The sequence below is a fragment of the Oncorhynchus tshawytscha genome, linkage group LG10, assembly GCF_018296145.1.
Source record: "Oncorhynchus tshawytscha isolate Ot180627B linkage group LG10, Otsh_v2.0, whole genome shotgun sequence".
In the NCBI taxonomy this organism is placed as follows: domain Eukaryota; kingdom Metazoa; phylum Chordata; class Actinopteri; order Salmoniformes; family Salmonidae; genus Oncorhynchus; species Oncorhynchus tshawytscha.
Window position 1 is genome coordinate 44,832,154 of NC_056438.1, and position 22,423 is coordinate 44,854,576.

General features: G+C 44.0%; 1 protein-coding gene across 3 annotated transcripts; it reads right to left on the minus strand.

The window, feature by feature from the left end:
- Positions 1–222: 222 nt before the first annotated feature.
- LOC112260182 (angiomotin-like 2a) lies at positions 223–21,222 on the minus strand. Of its 3 annotated transcripts, XM_024435088.2 has the most exons (11): positions 21,122–21,222; positions 20,931–21,026; positions 7,610–8,413; positions 6,228–6,396; positions 4,340–4,484; positions 4,085–4,174; positions 2,884–3,355; positions 2,614–2,715; positions 2,283–2,443; positions 1,881–2,015; positions 223–1,504 (listed from the first exon to the last, which is right to left on the minus strand). In XM_024435088.2, exons 3-11 carry the CDS (start codon positions 8,347–8,349, stop codon positions 1,413–1,415), a joined length of 2,106 nt encoding a protein of 701 aa, XP_024290856.1. In that variant the 5' UTR covers positions 8,350–8,413; positions 20,931–21,026; positions 21,122–21,222; the 3' UTR covers positions 223–1,412. The 3 variants fall into 3 exon arrangements, with proteins under 3 accessions (XP_024290856.1, XP_024290857.1, XP_024290855.1); XM_024435089.2 differs by lacking the exons at positions 20,931–21,026; positions 21,122–21,222 and adding an exon at positions 9,566–9,648; XM_024435087.2 differs by lacking the exons at positions 20,931–21,026; positions 21,122–21,222 and adding an exon at positions 9,112–9,264.
- Between the last annotated feature and the right edge of the window lie 1,201 nt (positions 21,223–22,423).

Sequence of the window (22,423 nt, forward strand, 5' to 3'; positions counted from 1 at the left end):
CTAGCCATTTGGGAAAATTGAGCACCAACGAGAGCCCTCAATCCCTCTCTTCCTCTGGAAAGAAGGAATGAACGTGTGAAGAGAAGATGAGAGGTAGATTGAGGGAAAGAGAAAAAAATAAATAGTTAAAAACTTGCCAAAAAGTTTTGCGTCGACATCAAAATTCTTCTCAGAAAGATCATGTTTTTTTCCAAGAAGAAAATGGCAACAAAGTAACAGGAGTTATATATTAGAATATTTTATTGCTTTATGAAATGTTGTTTGAATTCAAATTCACAACCTTCATATTGTTAGGAGTTCACAGAAATGTATTTGCTGGAGGTCAACGCTTTGTCTGTTGTTGGACAGCTGGACAGAACCATGATTGTCAGCACATAACTTACAACACACAAACCTCTTTGGCATCCTGTTCATAACACTACATATCCAAAATAATTATACAAACATCTGTATAAAATATATTAACCCGTTAGTTCAGAAAAAGGCTCACGGTAAACAAAAACCAAATGGTGTGGTTTACAGCTTAAATCCCTATGATGAATCTGACCAGCAGATTCACCACATCAGAAAATACACACAAAGAAACATTTGGAAAATAACAATAAAAGAACTTGGTGAAAAACAAAATATCATATTTAGAAATCTAAAGAAGAAAAAAAAAACAGACCATCACAACGTATATTTCTAAACCTGTAGAACCGGCTACTGAGGCTTAGGGAATATGGCTGGTGAAAATATGAACGTTAAGAGTTTTTGGCATTTTATTAAATTATGGAGATGAGGGAGTTTTGCTCAACTCTGAAGAATTCCATGGCACAGGAATGTGGCCAGATTCACTCGACATTTCTGCACAGGGAGGGAACGGGGGTTAAAAGTCCATAAAAAGATAACCTTGTCTGTAGAATTTATCTGGAAAAGCGTGAGGCTTTCAGTTAATATTTGGAAATGAGAAAAAACAGATCTAATTCATTAAAAAGAGAACATGAAGTTCCCGAACTCCATGGATCATTGTACACGACAGAACATGAGAAAGGTGTTGTGAATATGTGAAAAGCAGCAAATATAAATACGTTGGCATACACTGACAGGACAGTAGTATGTTGCCCGTTACAAAACAGCAATACTGTCCAAGTACCTAGAATGTTTCACATTTTGTCTCATAGACCCAGATGGCTAGCCTGCAGTCGCCTGGCTAAGAGAGAAAGAGATAGAGGAATAGCACAGTTCCCCTCTAAATGTGAAAGCACAAGTCCTTTTTCCATACGTTCCTCTCTCATTCTGCAACATTCTTGTCTTTTGTACATTTTTCTTCAGAACTCTGACCGTTGACGTAGTCGGTACTCTGCGCAGCTTCCCGAGAGCTCACACCCCCTCGAGTGAATCGCTTGTCGAAGATCAAAAGTCTGACTTCCTCAAATGAAGATTTCCACTGCCTCTGCCTCCAAGTCATCCAGGCCTCTCAATGTGTTCAAGGAGGAGGACTTCAGTTGTTGAGCAGCGTTGTCTGGAAAACAGTGAGAGGTCAAATGATTAGAGGAATGTGTGGGAAGAGTGGAAATGGTGGAAAAATATGCCACTATTACAGTACATCATCTTTAACCAAAGAAACATGCTGATTGTTCTACATTGGGATGAGCCATTCGGTTAAATCAGTGCAGTCAATAATCAGGGCTAAGTGTGACAACATAGCACATTCCGGCAGCCCACAGATGACCTCCGACCTACAAGGCCATCGCCGATTGGCTGGTTCTACGGGGGTATGGTTGGTAAATCAATGACTGCTCTGACACAGAGTGTGATGCAATTACAAAGAATGGTTTGGGTGTTTGGGTAACTGTGTGTGCGTGTGTGTGTGTATGTGTGTGTGACAGACTACTCACCAATGCTGAGTTTAGAACCAGTGGTTGTCTCCTTGACCTTAGCTCCATCCTCTGATCCACAGCTCTGGCTGGGGTGAGCTGGGGAGGAGCACCGGAGAGGAGAGACAGGAGTCTGGTCGTCTGACAGACTCTTACCTACAACACAGAGCATGTGAAATATCAACCACTGTCTGGCACACATTTAAATTATAAACATGTGCTCTAATTCTACCCTCAATCCACTTCAATGTCCATCAAAATGATCTTTGACAATAACTCCCTGGTTCATATTCCCATTAGACTGCATGTATGAAGCGAACAACAATGCCTCCTGAACAGAGCCCTGAGAGACCCCTGAAGTAATAGTTAAAAAGGTGTTAAAAAGTTTTTTTAGTCTCTGACAATATCGTGACTCGTCCTTACCTTTGCTTACGCTGGCGCACTTGGCCGTGCTAATTGAAGAAGTGGACATGGCGGTGCGCAGACAAAACCCACTCTTCTCGACCTGGTCCTGGTGCAAACGCTGGTGGAGTACCTTAATGACAGCATCTTTCTCCAGGATATGGGCGTAGAGAGCACGGATCCTACGTGCAGGAGAGAAATGGCGTCAGAGTAGACAAATGGTGGCTCTCTGAGCATTGCTATCTGATACAACGAAGTAGATCAGAAGTATTAAATGCATACAAAGTGTCATGACGGCAACAATGCTACAAATGGCGGATCATTTCTCGGAAAAAAAGTTCCATCTTCATACCGGTTTTCCATCTCCTGGTTTCGGTAGTCAGATACAGGCAGGTCCTCGTTGAAGCTGTTGTTTGAAGAGTGACAGGGGGAATGGTTGATGATGGTTGTGTCTCTGGAAGGGAGAAAATAGATTCCGTTAGGAACTGGATGCAGGTAAAAAAATGGGAAGTACAATAAACGTATTTAGCCCAGACGTTTTGAAAATGTTCTCTCTCGTATGTGCATACAGAACACAACCCTTAAACCATCGATCCCCTAACATTAAACCTCTGACCCTCACCTCTGAGCGGCGGCGGTGGCGGCCACGTCCATGGCGAACTGCCTCATGGTGCTCTCCTCCAAGTACTTCTGCTCCCAGCGCATCATGTCCGCCTCCAGGGCTAGGATACGCTCCTCTCTTTCCCTCAGACGCTCGTGCAGCGTGCCCACCGTCACGCCCGGCGGGTGAGACTGCCTCTGCTGCGCCCTCAGGCTCTTCAGCTCTTGCTCCAGGCGTGTCCTCAACCTCATCTCCAGGCCCTCGCGCTTCTCGCAGGTGGCCTGCAGCTGAGCCAGGGCGCTCTGCAGCCGCTCCACCTTCTCCACGTAGGCCCGCTTCCGCCGCAGTTCCTCTTCCAGCTGCCGGCCCCTGCACCGCTGGGCCTCTAGGGCCTCCTCGAGCTGCTCCGCCCTCAGGCCCTGCTCCTCTGCGAAGTTGCGGAGCCTCTGGAGTTCGCGCTCGGCACGCTCACGCTCAAACTGCTGCTCCTCGCCTGATGGGGGGAAAGAAAGAGGAGAAGAGAAGGGGGGAAAGAAAAGTCAGACACGGTAAAGCCACAAAGCTACAAACGGTACAACATTCACACACAGGATAAATTGACAGGATACATCAGGATACAACCGAGTCCTGGGTACTGGGACGGACACAGGGCATGAACCAGTCTAAGGCCACATGAAGATATTTCGAAGGTGAAAATGAGAGCTTGGTCAAAGTCTTAAGCCATCACACTACCATCGCTCTAACCCAGATAATACGTCCCAGAATTCAGCCATCACGGCCGACGGTCTTCATTTGCTCAAGCATTTGTGGAATGTCGAGGGTTAGAAAGAGGAGGGGAAGCTGCTATCCCTTTGACCCACTTAACAAGGAACATTCCTCCAATCAAGGCCATACACCTCCAACCCTCTCTCATCTGGCCCTGGGAAAGGCCCACTGCCTAAATAGACAACGTAAATCAAAACCAACAACCCCAGGAACCTGATGTTAGTTCAACAGTTCTCATTTATAGCTCCCCTTCCTTCCTCGTAGCTGGGTTGCGTTTACTGAGGCGTTCTCACCAAATAAGCGGAGGTTATGCAATGGAAATTCTTCCATACAGGATGTAGCTTAGCTACAGAGTGGCCCTGTGCTATGCTCCAATCCTGTGAGGAATGCGCAACATGGCTGAAGTGGGTCTAAGACTTGGAGTGGTAGGAAAGGAGATGGGATGGGTGACACTTACTTTGCTCGAGCAGTTTGGTCATGATGTGTTGGTTGTGGTCAGCAGCTTCCACTTCTTTGGTGGCCTGTGTTCTGGCATTTTCCAGGCTTTCTGTAACACAAATATTGAAAGTTAAGCATTATACACTAAAACTGATTTGGGAAAAAGTTTCTCTGCAACCAGTTCCACTCTTTATAAACCATTATAATCTTTAAAAAATGGCTCTGGACTAAAGTGCTAACCAACCTGAGATGTTCTGGTATTTGTAGTCCTTACCTCTAAGGTCCATGTTGAAGTCCTGCAGCCTCCTGATCTCAGCCACCAGTCTGCTCCTCAGGGTCTGCTCCAGGCTCTCCCTCTTACTGCTGCCCTGCATCAGAGCCTCATAGGCCTCTGAGATCCTCTGGATCTCCTGCTCCAACTGAATGGACAGAGAGAAGCAAGGAGGGGAAAGAAAAACATTCTTGGTCAGCCATCTTGTTTGTTTGTTTAATATCTTTATGCGTACGGGAGATGGGGGGGGGGGTGTTGGTTCAGACCTAGTACATCTGTATGTGCAGTACAGCACATAAACATGTGGGCACGTATATAAACATACATATGGGCATATATACATAAATATACCTGGGAGCACATTCCATACATGTGGGCACATAGCCTCATACTGTGTTTATACGGTACATACACTACATGCCTATAATCCAGAGGAATTTGAGCTAAAACCACTCCCCGTGTGTGAGTGGTTTATATCTGCATTCCTGGGAGCTAACAGCCATGGTTCTAGGTGTGGGTGGTTCACAATCACACGCAAAGACATACAGAGAGAGAGAGAGAGAGAGAGAGAGAGAGAGAGAGGTATGGGCGGGTTGTCATTGCGGGGAAGGTGTGCACGCCTGTGCTGTGGAAACAGAAACAGGCAGAGAAGTAAAGCAGTAGAAACGCCCACCATTACAGCAGCCACTAAGGCATGTTTACTCAGGGCTGCGGCCCGACGGTCAGGGGAAATTTTCCAACCCAGTAATTATCATTCTTTAAGGCTGAGGGAGCACAAGAAGTGGGGTGACGTAACTCCACAGGAGAGCAGCAAAGTCTTGCTACAGTATGCATTTACCATAAGATATAGGAAGATGGATATAACCTATTTTATTGCATCTACCAAGATAAATATGTGAAGTCTGTCAGCTAATGATGTTGCCACGATCTTGATTTATTAGAGGCAATAACATACTCAAGTAGTGATGGGGGGACGGGGGGGACAGTTACATATCGCAATATTATTTTTGCGCTAGTTGGCTGTACCTGCACCAAAACTCCAGTATTTTCCCTTTATAGCTTGATCTTGATCTTTTTAAATAGGGAGCCAATTTGTTTCCAGCACTTTTATTTCCCTGACTCATCAAAACGTATTTTCTCATGTTCTTTAGTCTCTTTGCAGCAGACGCATAGTTAGCAATACGTTTGGGAACATTGAATCGCAATAAAATCACAGTATCGAAACGGGGGGGGGTCAGTTTCAACACAAAAGTAGCCCTGCCACCTGCCGTGGCGAACAGAATATCTCTCTCTCTCTCTGGGCACTCTTGAGCATGTCATCTGTGCCAGGGCTTTACGACCCTATCGACTGCTGTCTGACATGCCCTGGATAGGTCCAACAACAAAAAATCTATGGCTAAAGGGCACATGCTCACAACCCCCTGGCTGCAGCACAATGCAGGGAGTGTGGACACAGTAGCAGACTCTGGCCTCCTATATGTTCTCTATTTGCAGCCAATGGTAGCAGCAGTTGTACAGATGGGGCAGTGTGCCTGAGGTGGCTCTACACAAGCTATCTGCTATTTTGGGTTTCCCTCCATTCCCTTCATTAAGCGACACATGTTGCAGACTACAGTCCTTTGCTATTCAGCGTGGGCATGCCTACTTCAGAAGTTCCACGTGCTGTGTGTAACTCAAAGTTGTGCATTCCATCATGCAATCGATTTCAATGGGAGATTTGCCCAAAGTTGAACATGATTTGTTTCTCCAATATAATATCGGTCCTTCATGCATATAGCAGTACAAACGTATCCAATGGCATGTCGCCATTTTAGAGAGGGACTGAAAGGAGAATATTCCCAACATATAGATACAATATAATTCTCTTCAATGAAAAATGTGTGATTCTCACCTTCTGGATGCGGCAGGCCTTCTCTCGGTGGCTCTCCAGCTCCTGCCTCAGCCTCTCGTTCTCCAGCATCAGCAGTTCCACCTGCTTGGGCTCCTCCACGACACCAGGGGGCCGACTGGTGAACATGCTGTAGCAGGTCTCCGTTTGCTGCTGAACTGGGGCCACATACCTGCGAAGAAGGACGTGTGTTGTTGAATTGAGTGTGACTGGCCACTACCGTCTCCCCATCAGTGTGACTAGCTAGCAATAGTACCTTAGCTCATAGAGCTGTGGTTACGTGAGCAACCTTTGCTCGTTAAAGTTTACCACAAGCTTCCCGCCGCTGATCTACGTATGTCCGTGCATGTGGGTGGAGTGAGATTTTTTTGAGTCGCTGACACCTTTTGGTAACATATTCTTGCCAGTCCCACTCCCATTCACAAGGGGGCGATTCAGTTTTTTGTTTTTGTCTTTTCATTTTGTGAAAGCAAGGAAGAGTCGCCATCCCCTGGCTAGTGGTAGATAGCTGGCAGCCTGGCTAACTGGCATTAGCCTGGCTAAAAAAGCTAGCCTTTTCAGCTTCCCACATCTCTATGTAAATAAATATGCCCCGGCAAGTATTCTTATAAAACAGTTTGATATGCTGCTTTTGTATTCATTCCCATATCGGCTAAAAATAGAATGTCATGTTTTGGTCACAGAGAAAAAAAGCACATGGCTAGCCAGTTGGCTACCGCAGGTTCTACCCTTTACAATAGCCTGTAATTACTAGTTTTTGGGTGGATTCTTGTCATTTGATTTACTGTTTGAACAGTCGCTGAAATTATATTTGGTTTTCAATGCATAATTGGCTACTTTGATGAATTGCCTATAGCCAATTAGGCATTGATATAGATACAAGAACCAAGAGTCAACACTGCCCCCACTGCTTGTGAGTTCTGCGCCGTGTATCATTTTCAGGTAGTAAAAAAGTATGTTGAATGCCGGCGCGTATTACAAGAAGCCGCCCCTTTTGTGATGAAAAACGACATTGCGACAATTCCAAAATTGGCATCCACAGATATCACAACTATCTTATATTATAATGAACACCTCAACTCCACCCTAGGCGGGTTGACATAATAGTGTTTCAGAAAGGCGATCGGAATTCCAACCTACGCATGTAATGATTCACAATGCATGCTAGGGAGGTAAGGAAGGCAGGACGCACAATGACAAGGCTTGGAATCCATTATGCGAGCGTCTATGGCCACAGAAATTAGCACGCTATTTAATGTGTGATCGCTGTTGATTCATGGCAAAGACATTGGGAACACACCAACAGTGGGAACACCTTTACATGATCTCACTGTATGGCCAACACCCACACACACAGTTGTGCTTTGCTGTAATGCCTTTAGTACCTGTGCTGCTCGGTCTGGATTGGCTGGGGAATGTCCCTGTACACACACTGGGGCTCTTGGGCGTGGATTGGCATATATCCTTGGGACATGATGGGAACAGATGAGTACTCTGGGTGTGGGCTACATTTGTCCTGGAGGCCTTGTGGGGGGGCGCAGTAACCCAGCTCCGGGTAGCTATGTGAGGAGCTCTTGACCGCCTCAGACTTCGCCATGGCACAATTCCTCTCCAGAGACAGCTGCAGGAGATGCTCACTCAGCGATCGCATATGCCCTCGCTTCAACTCAATCAGCTCCTCATCCGCCGCACGGTAGTTCCGTTCGCGCAGCTGCTTGTGGGCGCCTGTGGCGGGTGCCCAATGCTGAGCCAGGTACTGAGAGTGGGCTTTGGCCTGCTCGTAGGTGGGCAGCTCCTCGCCGTGGAGCTGGTAAAGCTGGTAGCTACTCTCCGAGTGCTGGTAGTCTCCCTGGTGTTCCTGGCCCTGGGGCTCCTGGCGGGCTGACAGTTGGAGGAATGAGGAGTCTTCCTGGTTGAGGCTCTCCAGAGAGGAGCGAGGACTTCCACCGGGGCCCTCTCCTGCTCCACTCCCAGGCCCTCCACCAGGGGACCCTCCGTTGCCTCCGCGCAGGGCCTGCTGCTGGATGGCCAGGAGGGTACGTGCGTCTGTGGGGTTGCCGTAGCGTAGTTGTTCCTGGATGAGGCGGTGCAGGACCGTGCCAGACGGCTCTTCTGTGGATGACATGATGGTTCTGTTGTTTGAAGCTAGTGATCAAGTTTAGACAGAATTTTTATAGATGGCTGTGAACCTGGAACAGGATTAAAAAAAATGAATCAATAAGCATACTTACAAGTAGTCCTACACCTAAAACAGTATAGTTGATCATTGCTAATGTACAACATTTACAAGATCATGCAAATGATTTGGGCTCCTCCAAAACACTACTGTAGAATACTGTAAAGACTGCAAAAAAAATAATATTCATGATTTGTTGAATATCCCATACATTACTCAAGGCCTTTGTCGTCCAGGTAGAGTGAAGCAAAAATCAAGTATGCTCTACTTTTGAGTGATGGCATTCCATGAATTTCCTAATGGAAATACATTTTCCCTCTTAATTGTATAAGTATGCCATCACTATTTCACTATCAGATGTGATTTTTACTTAAACATGTTCCATTTTACACGAGTTAAATTGTCAACATTATGGATCAAATGTTTGTTGGTCGTGAAAAGTAACATTCATACAAGCCACATAGCGACAGAAGGGAAACGTGGTTGCTCCGTGGTACTACTGCTGTTAAAATGTGCGTCGAAATTCCATTCTCACCCAGGAGTCAAGCGCATAATTCTACAAACAGTTTTCAGAACCAACGATGGAACAATTAAGTTGCATAATAAATTAGAAACCACAATACAATATGTTTTGTGTTAACGCGCGATAATCGACTGTTTACAATTCAAGCCTCGAATGTTACAAAGTAGCCGAAAACAAACAAATCTTACCAGTTCACGCTGTCATCCCAGCAAAAACGTTTTTTTTTTTTTAAAACGTTCAAACTTTAAAATAAGGTCAAAAGTAATGCACAATGTTTCGCTTAAACAGTTATCATCCTTCCACCGCGAGTTTGTGGTTTACTCTGGTCAGAACTTGCTCAACACTGAACCGGTTGTCGAGAGCTGAGCGATAATAAGTAACTGGGGACGGAGGGACTGAGGTCGGGAATGCCAGGAATGTGAGAGCGCGAGTTCCCTCGGGGATCAAAAGCGTAACCCACACGGTTCCAATATGAGAGAGGAGGCCAAACCGAATAGCTGTAATTCTCCTCACAACCATGAGGACAGCGATAGTGTTCCAGGTAATAAACTACAAATGGGAATTAATCACAGGGAAACCAGCAGGCAGAAGTTACATAGGCCTAACAGCATGTCAATAACATGTTATAAAGATGATAATAACCTGAATGTAGATAGTCCACGTTGACATTTTCCTTCCCTCTCTGAGTGTCTGTCTGCTATTGGCATTTTGCAGATACTGATTGAGCGGATAGGAATAGCCTATAGACTAACTCTATAGATCTGTTTTGACATTTCATTCAAGGGCAACTGTGCATGTGACCTTGTCCTGTCTCTGTTTGCTCTGGGGGGGAGAGACAATGATTGCGCATAGATTTTTTTTTTTTTTTGCCACTATCCAGTGTTTTCAGTCAATATGGCTCTAGGATTTAGCTAAAGAAAAAATGCCTATAGATTCAGGACTACTAAACTATAAACTATAATTATCTAGTGATGAAAGTAGCCATTGACTTGTATGGGAGATGAGCTTCTCAACAGGACGGGACAGAGTATATAGATCGGCAGCTGTCCATTGGAATCTGTGGCTTTTCCCTGTGACCAAAGACATAGAAAGTCGTTGAGCCCCACAAGCACTACATGATGCAGAGTGGTAGAGAATGTCAAACAGAAGCACCTGATTGAACTATGGGTTCAAATCTCAAATATGTAGGAGCATAAGGGCTGTGGAATGAGACATGAGGTTAGCATGCTTCATGAATTAACATAATTTGCCTCCATAGCCCAAGGAACTAAGAACACAATTTTAGTGGCATTCTGTGAGGCCACAAAGCTTCTAAACCTTTCAAAACACATAATGAAGGCAAAAAAGGCACAACAAACCACCATCTTGATGTTTTTTCTCTGGAAGTTTACAGCACACATTCCACACATGTTTTGGGTGGTGGTAAGCACAGGAGGTTGGTTTCACCTTAATTGGGGAGGACAGGCTCGTGGTAATGGAATGGTATCACATACATTAAACATGGTTTGATGCCATTCCATTTGGTCCGTTCCAGCCATTATTATGAGCCGTCCTCCCCTCAGCAGCCTCCACTGGTGGTAAGTATTCTTAAACATACTTTTTTTTTACGCAGCCAAGTTGTCTGAATGTCTAGGTGGCCATTTGCAAGGTATTAAAAGCGTGTTTGAGTTTCCCCTCAAATGTTGACAGTGGTGGATAGTGGAAGCACCCTTTAAAAGCGTGGCTTTTCATTTAACACCTCCCCACTACTCCCCCCCCACTGACCCTCACCCCCTTCATCTCCGCTGGTTAACTCGCAGCCTCTAGCCATTTGCCCCCATTGTGGCAGACTTCCTGTGAACTTCCAAAGGAATGCTGAGTGGAGTGGCCCTTTGAAATCATGGACATTGAAAGGAGCCATTCCTGGTGTTAGTGGACATTCAAAATCGCTGGCCATAAAAATTCCTGCTGTCTGCAGACTCAGGCGGGCTTCAGTAGACCAAAGGGTTATAGGTTATACTTTATACGATATGTGAGAACAGCACTGCAAGAAAGATGTCACATGGTTCTATTTAGTCCTTTTTCCTTATTCCCTCATGTTTGATTTATTTTCAATTCATTTACTTAGAAGTGCTTCAATATTTATTTATTCCTATCAGGTGCTGTGTTTTGGTTTACTTCTTATTTACTTATTTGAGTGACTTCCTTAGAATTGGTTAACCCCTTTTGAGTGTTTGTCTTGGTGTGTGAATGAGGGCATTTGATTAACCCGAGCGCCCGGGTAGGCATAGTTGGAACTGGACTGCCTCCCGGGTATGAGCCGTGTGCCCCGATCTGGCCGACGGCTAGGTTGGCTCAAAACAAATGTGATTTAGGTTAAGCACATGGAGTAATGAGTAGAATTCTGTGTTTTCACATTCAAAAGTGAATGCCTTATTTTATTTTTTTAATTATTTTTTTAAAACTCAATCTGCCTTCCTAATTAAAACTAGTTTGAAAATTCAAACATCTATTTGATGGAAAAGAGACGTATGTTTCCGAACAATGCACCATGCTGCCTTGTTGACAACATGACCAAGCGGCACAGATGGCTGTTTATTTGAGCAGGGCGTGCCTCCCTCACTGGCTTCACCCAGAATCCCCCCAATGGGAGAATGGGTGTGTTAATTAGAGACCTGAGCTAGCCCCCCCCACCCCACACACACACCACTGAGGAGTGTTGGGGTTAATGAGCACAAAGGCAGCTCTCAGTCAAAGTTTGTCAGATGCCTAAGAGAATGGTATGGAAAGTGGTGGTGCAGAGCTGGCAGGAGCAGTGGGACAGAGACACTAAGGGCAGGCGTCTATTCCAAGTATAGAGTAAAGTCAGGGAGGGGAGGGCGGCAGGAAGAGACAGAAGAGAGGAGGCCATCTTTAAAAGGCTAAGGGTGGGACACATCCGGTTGAATACGACGTTAAATGTGATAGGAAAGCATCCAACAGGAAGGTGTGATTACTGTGCCAGGAAACCGAGACAGTGGAGCATGTATTGGTACTGTGTGAGCAGTGGCAGAGGGAAAGAGAGAGACTGATAACCAGTATGAGGGAAAAGGGGATACAGGAATTGAGTTTATAGAGCATACTGAGTAGAACATCAGTAGAAACAGTCTCAAATATGTAATATTTCTTAATAAAAACATGGCTGGCAGGTGGGATTTAGTTTGTGCCTGTCTCTGGCCCACACTCCAGTACAGTAGGTGGCGGCAATGCACCATACCGTTGGATGCCAACCGCCGACAAACCCCACAGAAGAAGTTTGTCAGATTCTAGCCAGCAATAGGAGAGGACAGGTGTCACAGGCCGTGCTCAGCCACACCCCTACCACTACTGCCCTACCACGTCTGGGGGAAAGGGGAACCAGATGAGTGTGACCCTAATCGGGACCTGCTGGGGATGAATAGCCAAATGACGTGTGAGTGCGTACCAATGGTTTCCAGTATGATGACTTTACTGATGAAGCTTTCTCCACCCTCCCCAGAAGTGGCCTGCTATGAGGAGACTGCAGATGCCACAACTGCCTCATCGGAAACCCATGATGCCAATGACGAGGGGGCGAACGTTCTATGCCAAACGACTATGGACTGTAACGTGTATGTGGTGTGAGTGCCTGGGCCTGTGTGTTCTGTGTTGCTTTTATCCTGTAACCCCCCTTTTAATACTGAGAAAATACAATTATTAAAGAACCATAAACTGATTGTTTGCCTCCTGCCTCTTTGTGGTTTTGGGATTGAAAGAACGTTGTTTTTTTTGACAAAGACACAATACTTTGCTGTTACACCAAAACCAAACCGTTTTTCTTTGTTGTTGTTGTTTTTATGTCACAATATGACATCATTCCATTTAGTTTTTTTGGTCAAAGTGAACACAATATTACACTGAACAAAAGTTCCAGTTCATAAAAGGAAATCAGTCAATTTAAATAGGCCCTAATCTATGGATTTAAACATGACTGGGAATACAGTTATGCATCTGTTGGTCACAGATACCTTAAAAAAAGGTAGGGGAGTAGATTGTCATGCTGAAACATGAGGTGATGGCAGCAGATAAATGGCACAACAATTAGGCCTCAGGATCTCATCTCTGTGCATTCAAATTGCCATCGATAAAATACAACTGTGTTTGTTGTCTGTAGCTTATGCCGGCCCATACCATGACCCTACCGCCACTACGGGGCACTCTGTTCACAACGTTGACATCAGCAAACCGCTCGCCCACATGACGCCATACATGCTGTCTGCCATCTGCACAGTTGAAACCGGGAGCACATTTTCCCAGTGTGCCAGTGGCCATCGAAGTCGAGCATTTTCCCACTAAAGTCAGCTCCGACGCCGAACTGCAGTTAGGTCAAGACCCTGGTGAGGACGACGAGCATGCAGATGAGCTTTCCTGAGACGGTTTCTGACAGTTTGTGCAGAAATTCTTTGGTTGTGCCCCAACCCACTGTTCTATCAGCTATCCAGTGGCTGGTCTCTGACGTTCCTGCAGGTGAAGAAGCCGGATGTGGTCGGTCCTGGTCTGGCGTGGTTACGAGGCTGGTTGGACTTCCTGACAAATTCTCTAAAACAATGTTGGAGGCTGCTTATGGTAAAGAAATGAACATTCAATTCTCTGGCAACAGCTCTGGTGAACATTCCTGCAGTCAACATGCCAATTGTATGCTCCCTCAAAAGTTGAGACATCTGTGGCATTGTGTTGTGAGACAAAACTGCACATTTTAGAGTTGCCTTTTATTATCCCCAGCACAAGGTGTGATGATCATGCTGTTTAATCAGCTTCTTGATATGCCACACCTGTCAGGTGGATGGAAAATCTTATCAAAGGAGAAATGCTCACTAACAGGGATGTAAACAATTTTGTGCTCAACATTTGAGAGAAATAATAAATAATAATTTTTGTGCATATGGAACATTTCTGGGATCTTTTATTTAAGCTCATGAAACATAGGACCAGCACTTTTCATGTTGCGTTTATATTTTTGTTCAGTGTACATTATTCAAACTACCAGTTGTAGGACGGAATACATCCTGAAGAGGGACTGTGTTTTGGTCCGTGTTCAGCATGCTAGGATAAATTACTTTCAAAAAAAAAAAGAGAAACACAAAATGCAATGGATTTTGATTTGACACAAGACATTTTGGAAGGAAGGAGCTTTCACCGAACTGTGATAGGCCAAGCAGGTTGGCATTACTTCACTGAATGACTTCCTCTAAAAGAGAGTAGGAAGAGAGGCCATCTCACTGATGACTGGGTTTGTGCCTAGAGGCTCAGAGTGGAGTGGACAATGGAATGGGATTGAAACTGGACATGACAGAACCGGATAGAGTAGAATTCCAAAGGGGTGAGATACAATGGGATAGGATAGTGTGGGAAATAATTGGACTGAATGGAATACAGAGTATTACGATAAGGTGGGGTTGGATTTGGGTGGGATGGATTCCTTCTCTGGGCATTCACATTCAAACAGAGAGCAATAGATAGGGATATGATGGAATGTGTTGTGATGGCATTTTGTTCTGGTACGCCAATGACATTGGATATTCCCAAGTATTCATATTTCAATATAGAACGACTGACTTTGACTGTTTATGTGCATTTGAATGATTCTGGGAAATGGTCTCAGATAGGACTGGCTAGTGTTGTTTATTTGGTTCAAATTCCTAATTTATTAACTTCTGAGAAGAACTATCATGAGGAAACGCAGACATATTCCTGCTATTACTACAGCAAGTTATCGAGCAATCTCCTGCTTGCTCCATCCACTCCAGTTGAAGGTCAGAGAATTTCCATCTTCTGGCAGACACATATCAGACAATGACTCGTAGGACCGGAATCCCAGAAGTCACTAGGCCACACCGCTGTTGCAGGATTGTGTAAATACAACACGATTCTTGGCTGGCCTACATCTTGGAAACAACTTGAAGGCTTAAAGCAAATATCGAACCTGTTAAAAGAATTCAGGAACCTTTTGAAAGAATTGAACTAATGTGTGCTTGTGTATTGTTTTATGCTGCGTGTACTGTTTCTTAACACACGGTAAGCCAGCATTCCCCCTTATCGCCTGACTTTCTGTGTCAAACCGGACTGGTGACATTTTTTCCCTGTGCCTTGATATCTGAGACGCTCTTCTCTTGAACGCATTAGCTTACGCAGGATGAGGCTCAGTGCCGTTGGGAATGAATTGCAGCAAAGGAAAACGAAACAGTCCTAGGCCATTTCCCACTTTTCTATAGGAGCATTTGACTCTTCCTGCTTTGTACTTAAAGCTCTTACGCCACCATTCCTCTCCTCCATATTGAAAATACAGAGAATGTCATGACATCGCCATGGGGACTTGATGGTTGTTCCCCTTTGTCTGAGAACACTCTAAATAGTTGGCGTCTGCTCTCACACATATTAGTCACACGCCTCTGATCGCAAATAGTTGAGCGTCACCGTAATGATGTTCTCTGTTCCCCCTCTCTCTATCTATCGCTTTCACTCACAAACACATACATGTGGCCTGCCTTCACTGTTTTTAAGTAGCTCGGAAAACACCAAAGAACTTGACAAGTTCCTAAGTTCTTAAGATGACACTTTAAAAAAATTTTTTTTAAGTGTTGCTTAGTTCTAAAGAGGGGAGGAAACAAATCATTAAGACAGACATGACAACTCTGGTGAGAAAGAATGCTGTTTGAATGCTCATGAACTTTTCAACCAGGGTTTGCTTGTGGAGCAGGGATGGGCAACTTTGATGAATCTGAACTCATCATGAGCGGTTGAAGTGGCTCACGGTTCTGTGTACCCACATCCATATCCATACATGCAGTCAGAGCCAGCCCTAGCCTTTTGGGGTCCCTAAGTGAACTCACGAGCAAAACATTTTAGCGGCTCCCCTCTTGACAGGGGAGAGAAAAACGTTTACTGCAATTCTACACATTTTGCCATGGAGCGGATTTTTTGGTTGTTGCAGTTTTACGGCTAATGTCCTGCAATTCTACACAATTTGCCATAGGGTGGAGATGTTTGGCGTTATTAATATAATATCGGAGTGAGGGTGACTAACGATATCAATGGGGGGCCCGGTCGGTAATTGCACCATGATTACTACAAGTTTAGAAAGCTGGCGAGACTAGTTTACCTTTATACTGCTTTTTTTGTGCACATGAGGCTTTTCCTTTGCAGTCACTCATCCAAGTGAGAGACAAATGACACAGCAGTTCTGTGTCCAACGATGACATCTGTTCCTAAAACGGTCCTCCACCAGCCAGGGGGGGTGGGGGGATCACAGGAATGCCAATCATTCAGCCACGCTCGGCATGTGTGCCCACAGTACATAGCTATCTGCTGCCGCTGCTGCCTCTGCCATTGCTGACCCGGCACATAGCGGAAGAGCAGTCATGTTGGCCACCGGCAGCGTGGTGGAAAGAGAGAGCCCTTTATGACTGGAGCTGGGAACCGCTGAGGGACTTTCCGTCGACATACATGGCCTGGAGGGGAGTTTAGACGTGTTTGCGGATTCGTTGATCATTATTATGCTTAGAATTTGATTGGACGACGGATATCAAATGAAGTGAATGTAGTTTTGCCCCTAAGAAACATTGATGGTTGAAACATTGACTTGGACTGATGTAGGATGCAACCTCTAAGTCAGGCACACTGAGAGTTGGAGTCTCTATAAGTTGAAAGTGACTCATGACTCTCTTACATGTGAACATGATTCAGCCATGAAGCATGTCAATGGAGGTACCTCGTAGCTCAACACGTCAGCTGGTCTCACATGAGGCCCCGTGTATTGTTTGGTGCGCAAAAAGAGGGGCATTTTCTATTTCCGACAGAGACTATTTTTAAGACATTGGGGGGAAAAAAACATCTATTTTGGGATGAATCAAAATCGAAATGATGTACGACGTGCAGTGGAACAAACACATTCGAATAGTTCTGAAGATGAGGAGATGAACAGTGCTACTGTTCATTAACCACGATGGACGGAGCGGGCGAGTTAAAGTTGAACTCGGGTGGAAATTTGAACTCAATACTTCTGTTGTACACAGTTCATTGTGTTAAAATAGAACAAGTGTGCTCCTGATGCAGCCTGTTACAAAACTTAAGTTCCTGTCAATCACATTTTATTATCATGTTACCGTAGATCCCATAGAAAGGAGTACCTTTATTCATTATAAAGGAATTAGATGCAGTTGTCCTAGTCCACTGAAAACACTTGGATTCACTCTATTATTGAACAGCCAGTCAAGTTTTATCATACTATCTTTCATACTGTGGGAACTCTAAGCTCGCTCCAACTAGCTGCCACAATCTAATATACTATGTTATATTTCATCTAGGAATTCTGTGCAGCTACCTTCATAGAGCATCAATGTCTAGGGCCAGAAGTTTGGCCCTTAAATGGGGAGGAGTGTTGGCTGACCACCTGATCTGACCATGAATAAAACGTGGGCCCTAGTTACAGTAAAATGTGGGCCCTAGTTACAGTAAAATGTGGGCCCGAGTTAGAGGAAAACCTCAGACTTGTTAATCTGGAGTTTAATCCCAGTCAAGTCCCATGGTCAGGAAAACTCCTGGCCCAGCTATGTCCTAGTCCAAATTCCCGGAGACGCACAACATCGGCAAGCCTCCACTTCCAACCTCATCTATAATTCTCACTCAGGACAAGGCAGTGATCACAGGCAAGCACTGTTAGCACCAACACTCCACTTCTCTGGGGGAAGAATGCAAACACGGAGCGCTTCCAAGAATCCCAGGGCCATTCCGGAATGCCCAAAATGGGATTCTACGGGTCGGTGTTTACCGTTCCAGGCCGACGTTATCCTACAATTTCCCTCCAACCATGTCATTATCTTGGCCTTGCTCGGGGGGAGAGTTGGAGTACTTTAACATTTTCTCCTGTCTTATTGGATGTCGTGGACGTCTCTCCATCTGACCCTCTTACGCCGGAGAACACTTAAACCACAGACAGCTATGTGTGTGTCTCATACCAAGTCTCTTTAAGACGCAGTAAACACTATTAGGAGGAGATGTCTAGACAAGCATCTGGGCTCTTCTGTTATGTTGCATAGTTACATGTCACACTAGAAGGCTATACTTGTCATGCCTGCTGTTGGGTGGTTTCGTCACATTAGTAGTATGCCACCTCTTGTCATTGCATTTTTTTTTAAGAATGTTTGAGGACATTGTCAACCCGACCAATGAGCATTAACTTAGTTTTACTCACAGTAGCGATATTGTTGGTTGTCTTACAAGGTACATATTTTACGTTCCTTCCTTATCTTTGCGTACTGTAGAGCTAGAAAGTTAGGAGGCTGCGTAGCTTAGTGGTTAGAGCATTGGACTAGTAACCAGAATGTTGCAAGTTCAAATCCCCTAACTGACAAGGTACAAATTTGACCTTCTGCCCCTGAACAAGGCAGTTCCTAGGCTGTCATTAAAAATAAGAATTTGTTCTTTACTGACTTGCCTAGTTAAAATAAAAGTGGAAACATACTTTTTTTTATAATGGAGCAGCTAAGCAAAAACAATTGGGCATTTTGTGATATAAGCAGTAAATTTGATTTATGGACCCTGAAAATATTTATATATGGCGCCACCCCAGATTTGACCCCTGGGGGGCGTGGCAGCCATTTAAAAAAAAACTGCCCCTCCCTACCTTCAGGCTATGCTGAAGCGCTTCAACCCAACCCGAGTACTCCGTTCTGCCATCTCTGGTCAGTATGAAGAAAGTATGAAAATGTATGCACTCACTGCTGTACGTCAATCTGGATAAGAGCGTCTGCTAAATGACTAAAATGTCAAATGTAAAATGGTCTCTTGGCCCTCCAGCTCCTGCTCAACCCAATTAAAGCTCATCTCTATCCTGACACCCCAATGGTGGAACCTGCTTCACCCTGAGGCTAGGACAGCTGCCCTGCCCATCTTCCGAAAACATCTGAAACCCTACCTCTTCACAGAGTGTCTTAAATAATCCTCATTCGGTGTGAAAGTAATGTTGGCAGGCTGGTAGGGATAACGTTATCAGGCTAGTAAGGCTATTGTTAGCAGGCTAATTGGCTCGCAACCTTGCAAGTTATTTTGTAACAATACATTCGTAAAGTATTTGCTTGTAAAGTGAACATTTTATTAAAACCAGTAGTCGTGAGTACAAATTATTTGTTTTAATTTGAAGTTATATATGGCGTTTACATTACAGGCAATAGGTTGGCTTGCCGGGTCCTCCATATTAATAAGTCACACCCCCTGGAAAAATATTTTCTGACATGACTTCGACATTCTTCAGAATTCTGATCAGTTGTATGTAAAAAAAAATCTAAAAATAGAAAAGTGAGGTGTAACTTTGCATCGGGACTTTTGATGTGTATGAAAATGTATACTAATGCAAATCCTTATGTTGCATGTGGTTACGTTTATGCTACCTACCCTTTAAGTTGCAGGCAGTGCTACCTCATCCCTAGAGCATTTTAACTCCCGTCCGCTACACTCATCCTAGAAATGTTTACTTTCTTCTACAATTTGGCCTACATGACTGCTGTGTTTCACTCTGTAATATTATACTGTAATATACTGTGTGTTACTGTTAAACCTTTGACTTTCAGTAGATACAGGGCAAGGAATATAGGCAAGAAATATATGACTTTCAAAAAATAATGAAGTATAGGCAATTACTTTTTGTAGATTAAAGGTTTGTAAAATAGTGGTAAAGTCTGCAACCTTTTAGTAAAAAGGCTACCATGGCCCCCAGGGGGCAAATCTGTAGTGGCTTCATATCTAAATATTTTCAGGGTACCTAAATCTACCTCAGTGCCACATTTGGTGTGTTAATCTCAAAATATGCCTTCTAAACTTTCAGTGGCCATTTCATAAGATGACTGCCAAGGCCCCCAGGAGCCTACCACGCTCCCCAGGAGCCAAATCTGTGGTGGCTCCAAATCAAAATCTTTTTAAGCTACATGAATCTACCTCTGTGACAAATTTGGTGTGTTTACATCAAAATAGTCCTTCTGAATTGTAAAATAGTGTTACCGTATAGGTCCATTTTGGATATTGGCTACCACGTCCCCCAGGGGCTAAATCAGGGTTGGCTTCATATCTAAATCTTATCAGGGTCTATAAATTTAACTCTTTGCCAAGTGTGGTGCTTTTATCATTAAATGCACAATTGTTTCGATTGTGTGTATGCACACGTGTGTGTGTTTGCGCTTGAGTGTGTGTGTTTGTGCGTGCCTGCGTGTATTTGTGCGTGCCTGCGTGTATTTGTGCATGTATCCGCGTGTGTGTTCGTTCATGTGTGTGCACGTGCGTAAGTTCGTCCGTGTGTGTGTGTTGGCAGGGAATTTGCCCCCGTGACTCTATGTTCTGTTCCACTTCAGTGAGATGTGAAAGAACAAATAGGAACAAAGTCTAGCTGGCTTGATTGACTTTTAAACACGGTTATATAATGGAATGTACAATACAAAATCCCTGGGTTAGGACTGTACTGGATCCATGTAATAAATTATCTCTACCTCAACAAACTATCCATTCACTAGCACTTAAATACCGTAAATGTACATGTACAGTACCTGTAGGGCTCAGTTCAATCAAATAAAATTGCTTGACATGTTTCAGTACTGTAAAAACCTACTGCTACATCTACTATTACTACTACTAATAATACTACTAATACTACTACTAATACTAATACTACCACCAGACTTCACAGGTAGATACTATCAGTTTTCTGGCTAAGATGTGTTGATCTGGTAGTAGTTTGTAAATGACGGCTTTGCTTTGGCAGCTTTAATTGAATTCCAGCATCAATTGTCAACTGCATGTCTGTTGACTTTTAAGTCTTACCCCCCAGTGTCAGCCCCAGAGCCCACCCAACCACTACCCTGCCGTTCACTGATTGAGGACCCCAGCCTAGGCTGGACCCACAGAGGCAAAGACAACAAGCACCACTTCATCTCCATACCAATGTTGGTGTTGCAAGAGAGGGGTCCTGCCTGGAATTCAAGCTCACCTCATCTCCCTCAGATCAGTCATGGCAAAACAGGAACACCCGTGTGAAAGCTGCACCCAAATAATGCCTGAGTAGATTCTCTGCAATGTCGAAAAGCTGTGAAAAGAGTTAGAATTGAGGTTATTACATTATTGCATAGAATTCCAAGGCATGAGCAATAGCACAGTGACAGGGTCTGGTGGAAAGCTCACCTTGAGAAGTAGAATGAGAGATCACCTCTGTATGTGCACGCACACATATGGCCCCATTTTATCACAACTCACAACCCAAACATGAAACAAAAATGGCGGAGAAACATTCCAGCCTTTCAAAACAAAGATGACTCAAGCGTAGGGTTGAACCACAAAGATACTTAGTGGTAGAGGGAGTACAGTAGTTTGGACATTTGTAAACAGCAACATATACAGATGTAGAGTTTGCTACAGCATGAAAATAATCCTGCAGCTACAGGAAATGTGAATTATTATGTGGATTCTACTTGATAGAAAACATTTTTAAGGGTTGATACAGTTTTCCTTAGGGGAAATCAAATCTGATATTTTAAAGTGGAAATTACTAACTTTAGAAGCCTTTTTAAACCTCAAATACTCTACCTGTTTGCATTTCCAAGAACATTCTCACGAACAAACAATTCTACATCTATCTGTATGTAGTTTTGTTCCAAGCTGTATGTCTTAAACTTGTCACGTAAGGCTGGCATATACAGTATACTTTAGTCTGCAGAAAGACGTAACAATGTCTTGTTCTTTGGCAAATGTGGCATGACCCTTTTGCCACCCATGACATGTGCTTAAGAAGAATTTCTGCATCATCTATATACGCTTTATAAAGAGTTCATGAAGGCCGTGTTAGGAGAGTTTTATTTGATTAGGATCCCCATTAGCTACCCACCCCCATTAGCTACTGCACATGCAGCAGCTACAGTACTCTTTCTGGGGTCCACAGAAAACATACACATACATGGCAAAGTACAGAACAGTAATAGACAAGAACAACATAAGATATTACAATGAAATTAATCATCTAAATTAAATAAGAGTTATAGGAAAGATACCAAGAGGCAAGAAAAATACTATTTACACACAATTCATATATACATATTCATATTCTTATATACAGTACAGTTAAATTAGATCTTTAAAAGAGGAGGGGCACAGTGATACAATTATTATTTTTTTAAACATCTTGTGGCAGAGCATTCAACAATGACATGGCTCTATACTTAACTAAGCGACTCATTAAATCTGTTTCTGGTTTGGGTACCGTGACGAAACCCACAGAGGCGTGTCTGGTGGGGTATGTATGTCTGTTTGAAGTGTATGCAAATAGATTGTACAAGTGTTTTCAACACAAACATTTTTCTTAAAGGGACTGAAAGACAAGTAGTCAATTTCTCCTCAACCCTCAACTGTGAAAGACTATCATGCATGTTGTTGATGTTAGTTCTGTGTGTGCAGGTAAGGGCAAAGCCCTTTGTTTTGAGCCAGTTGCAG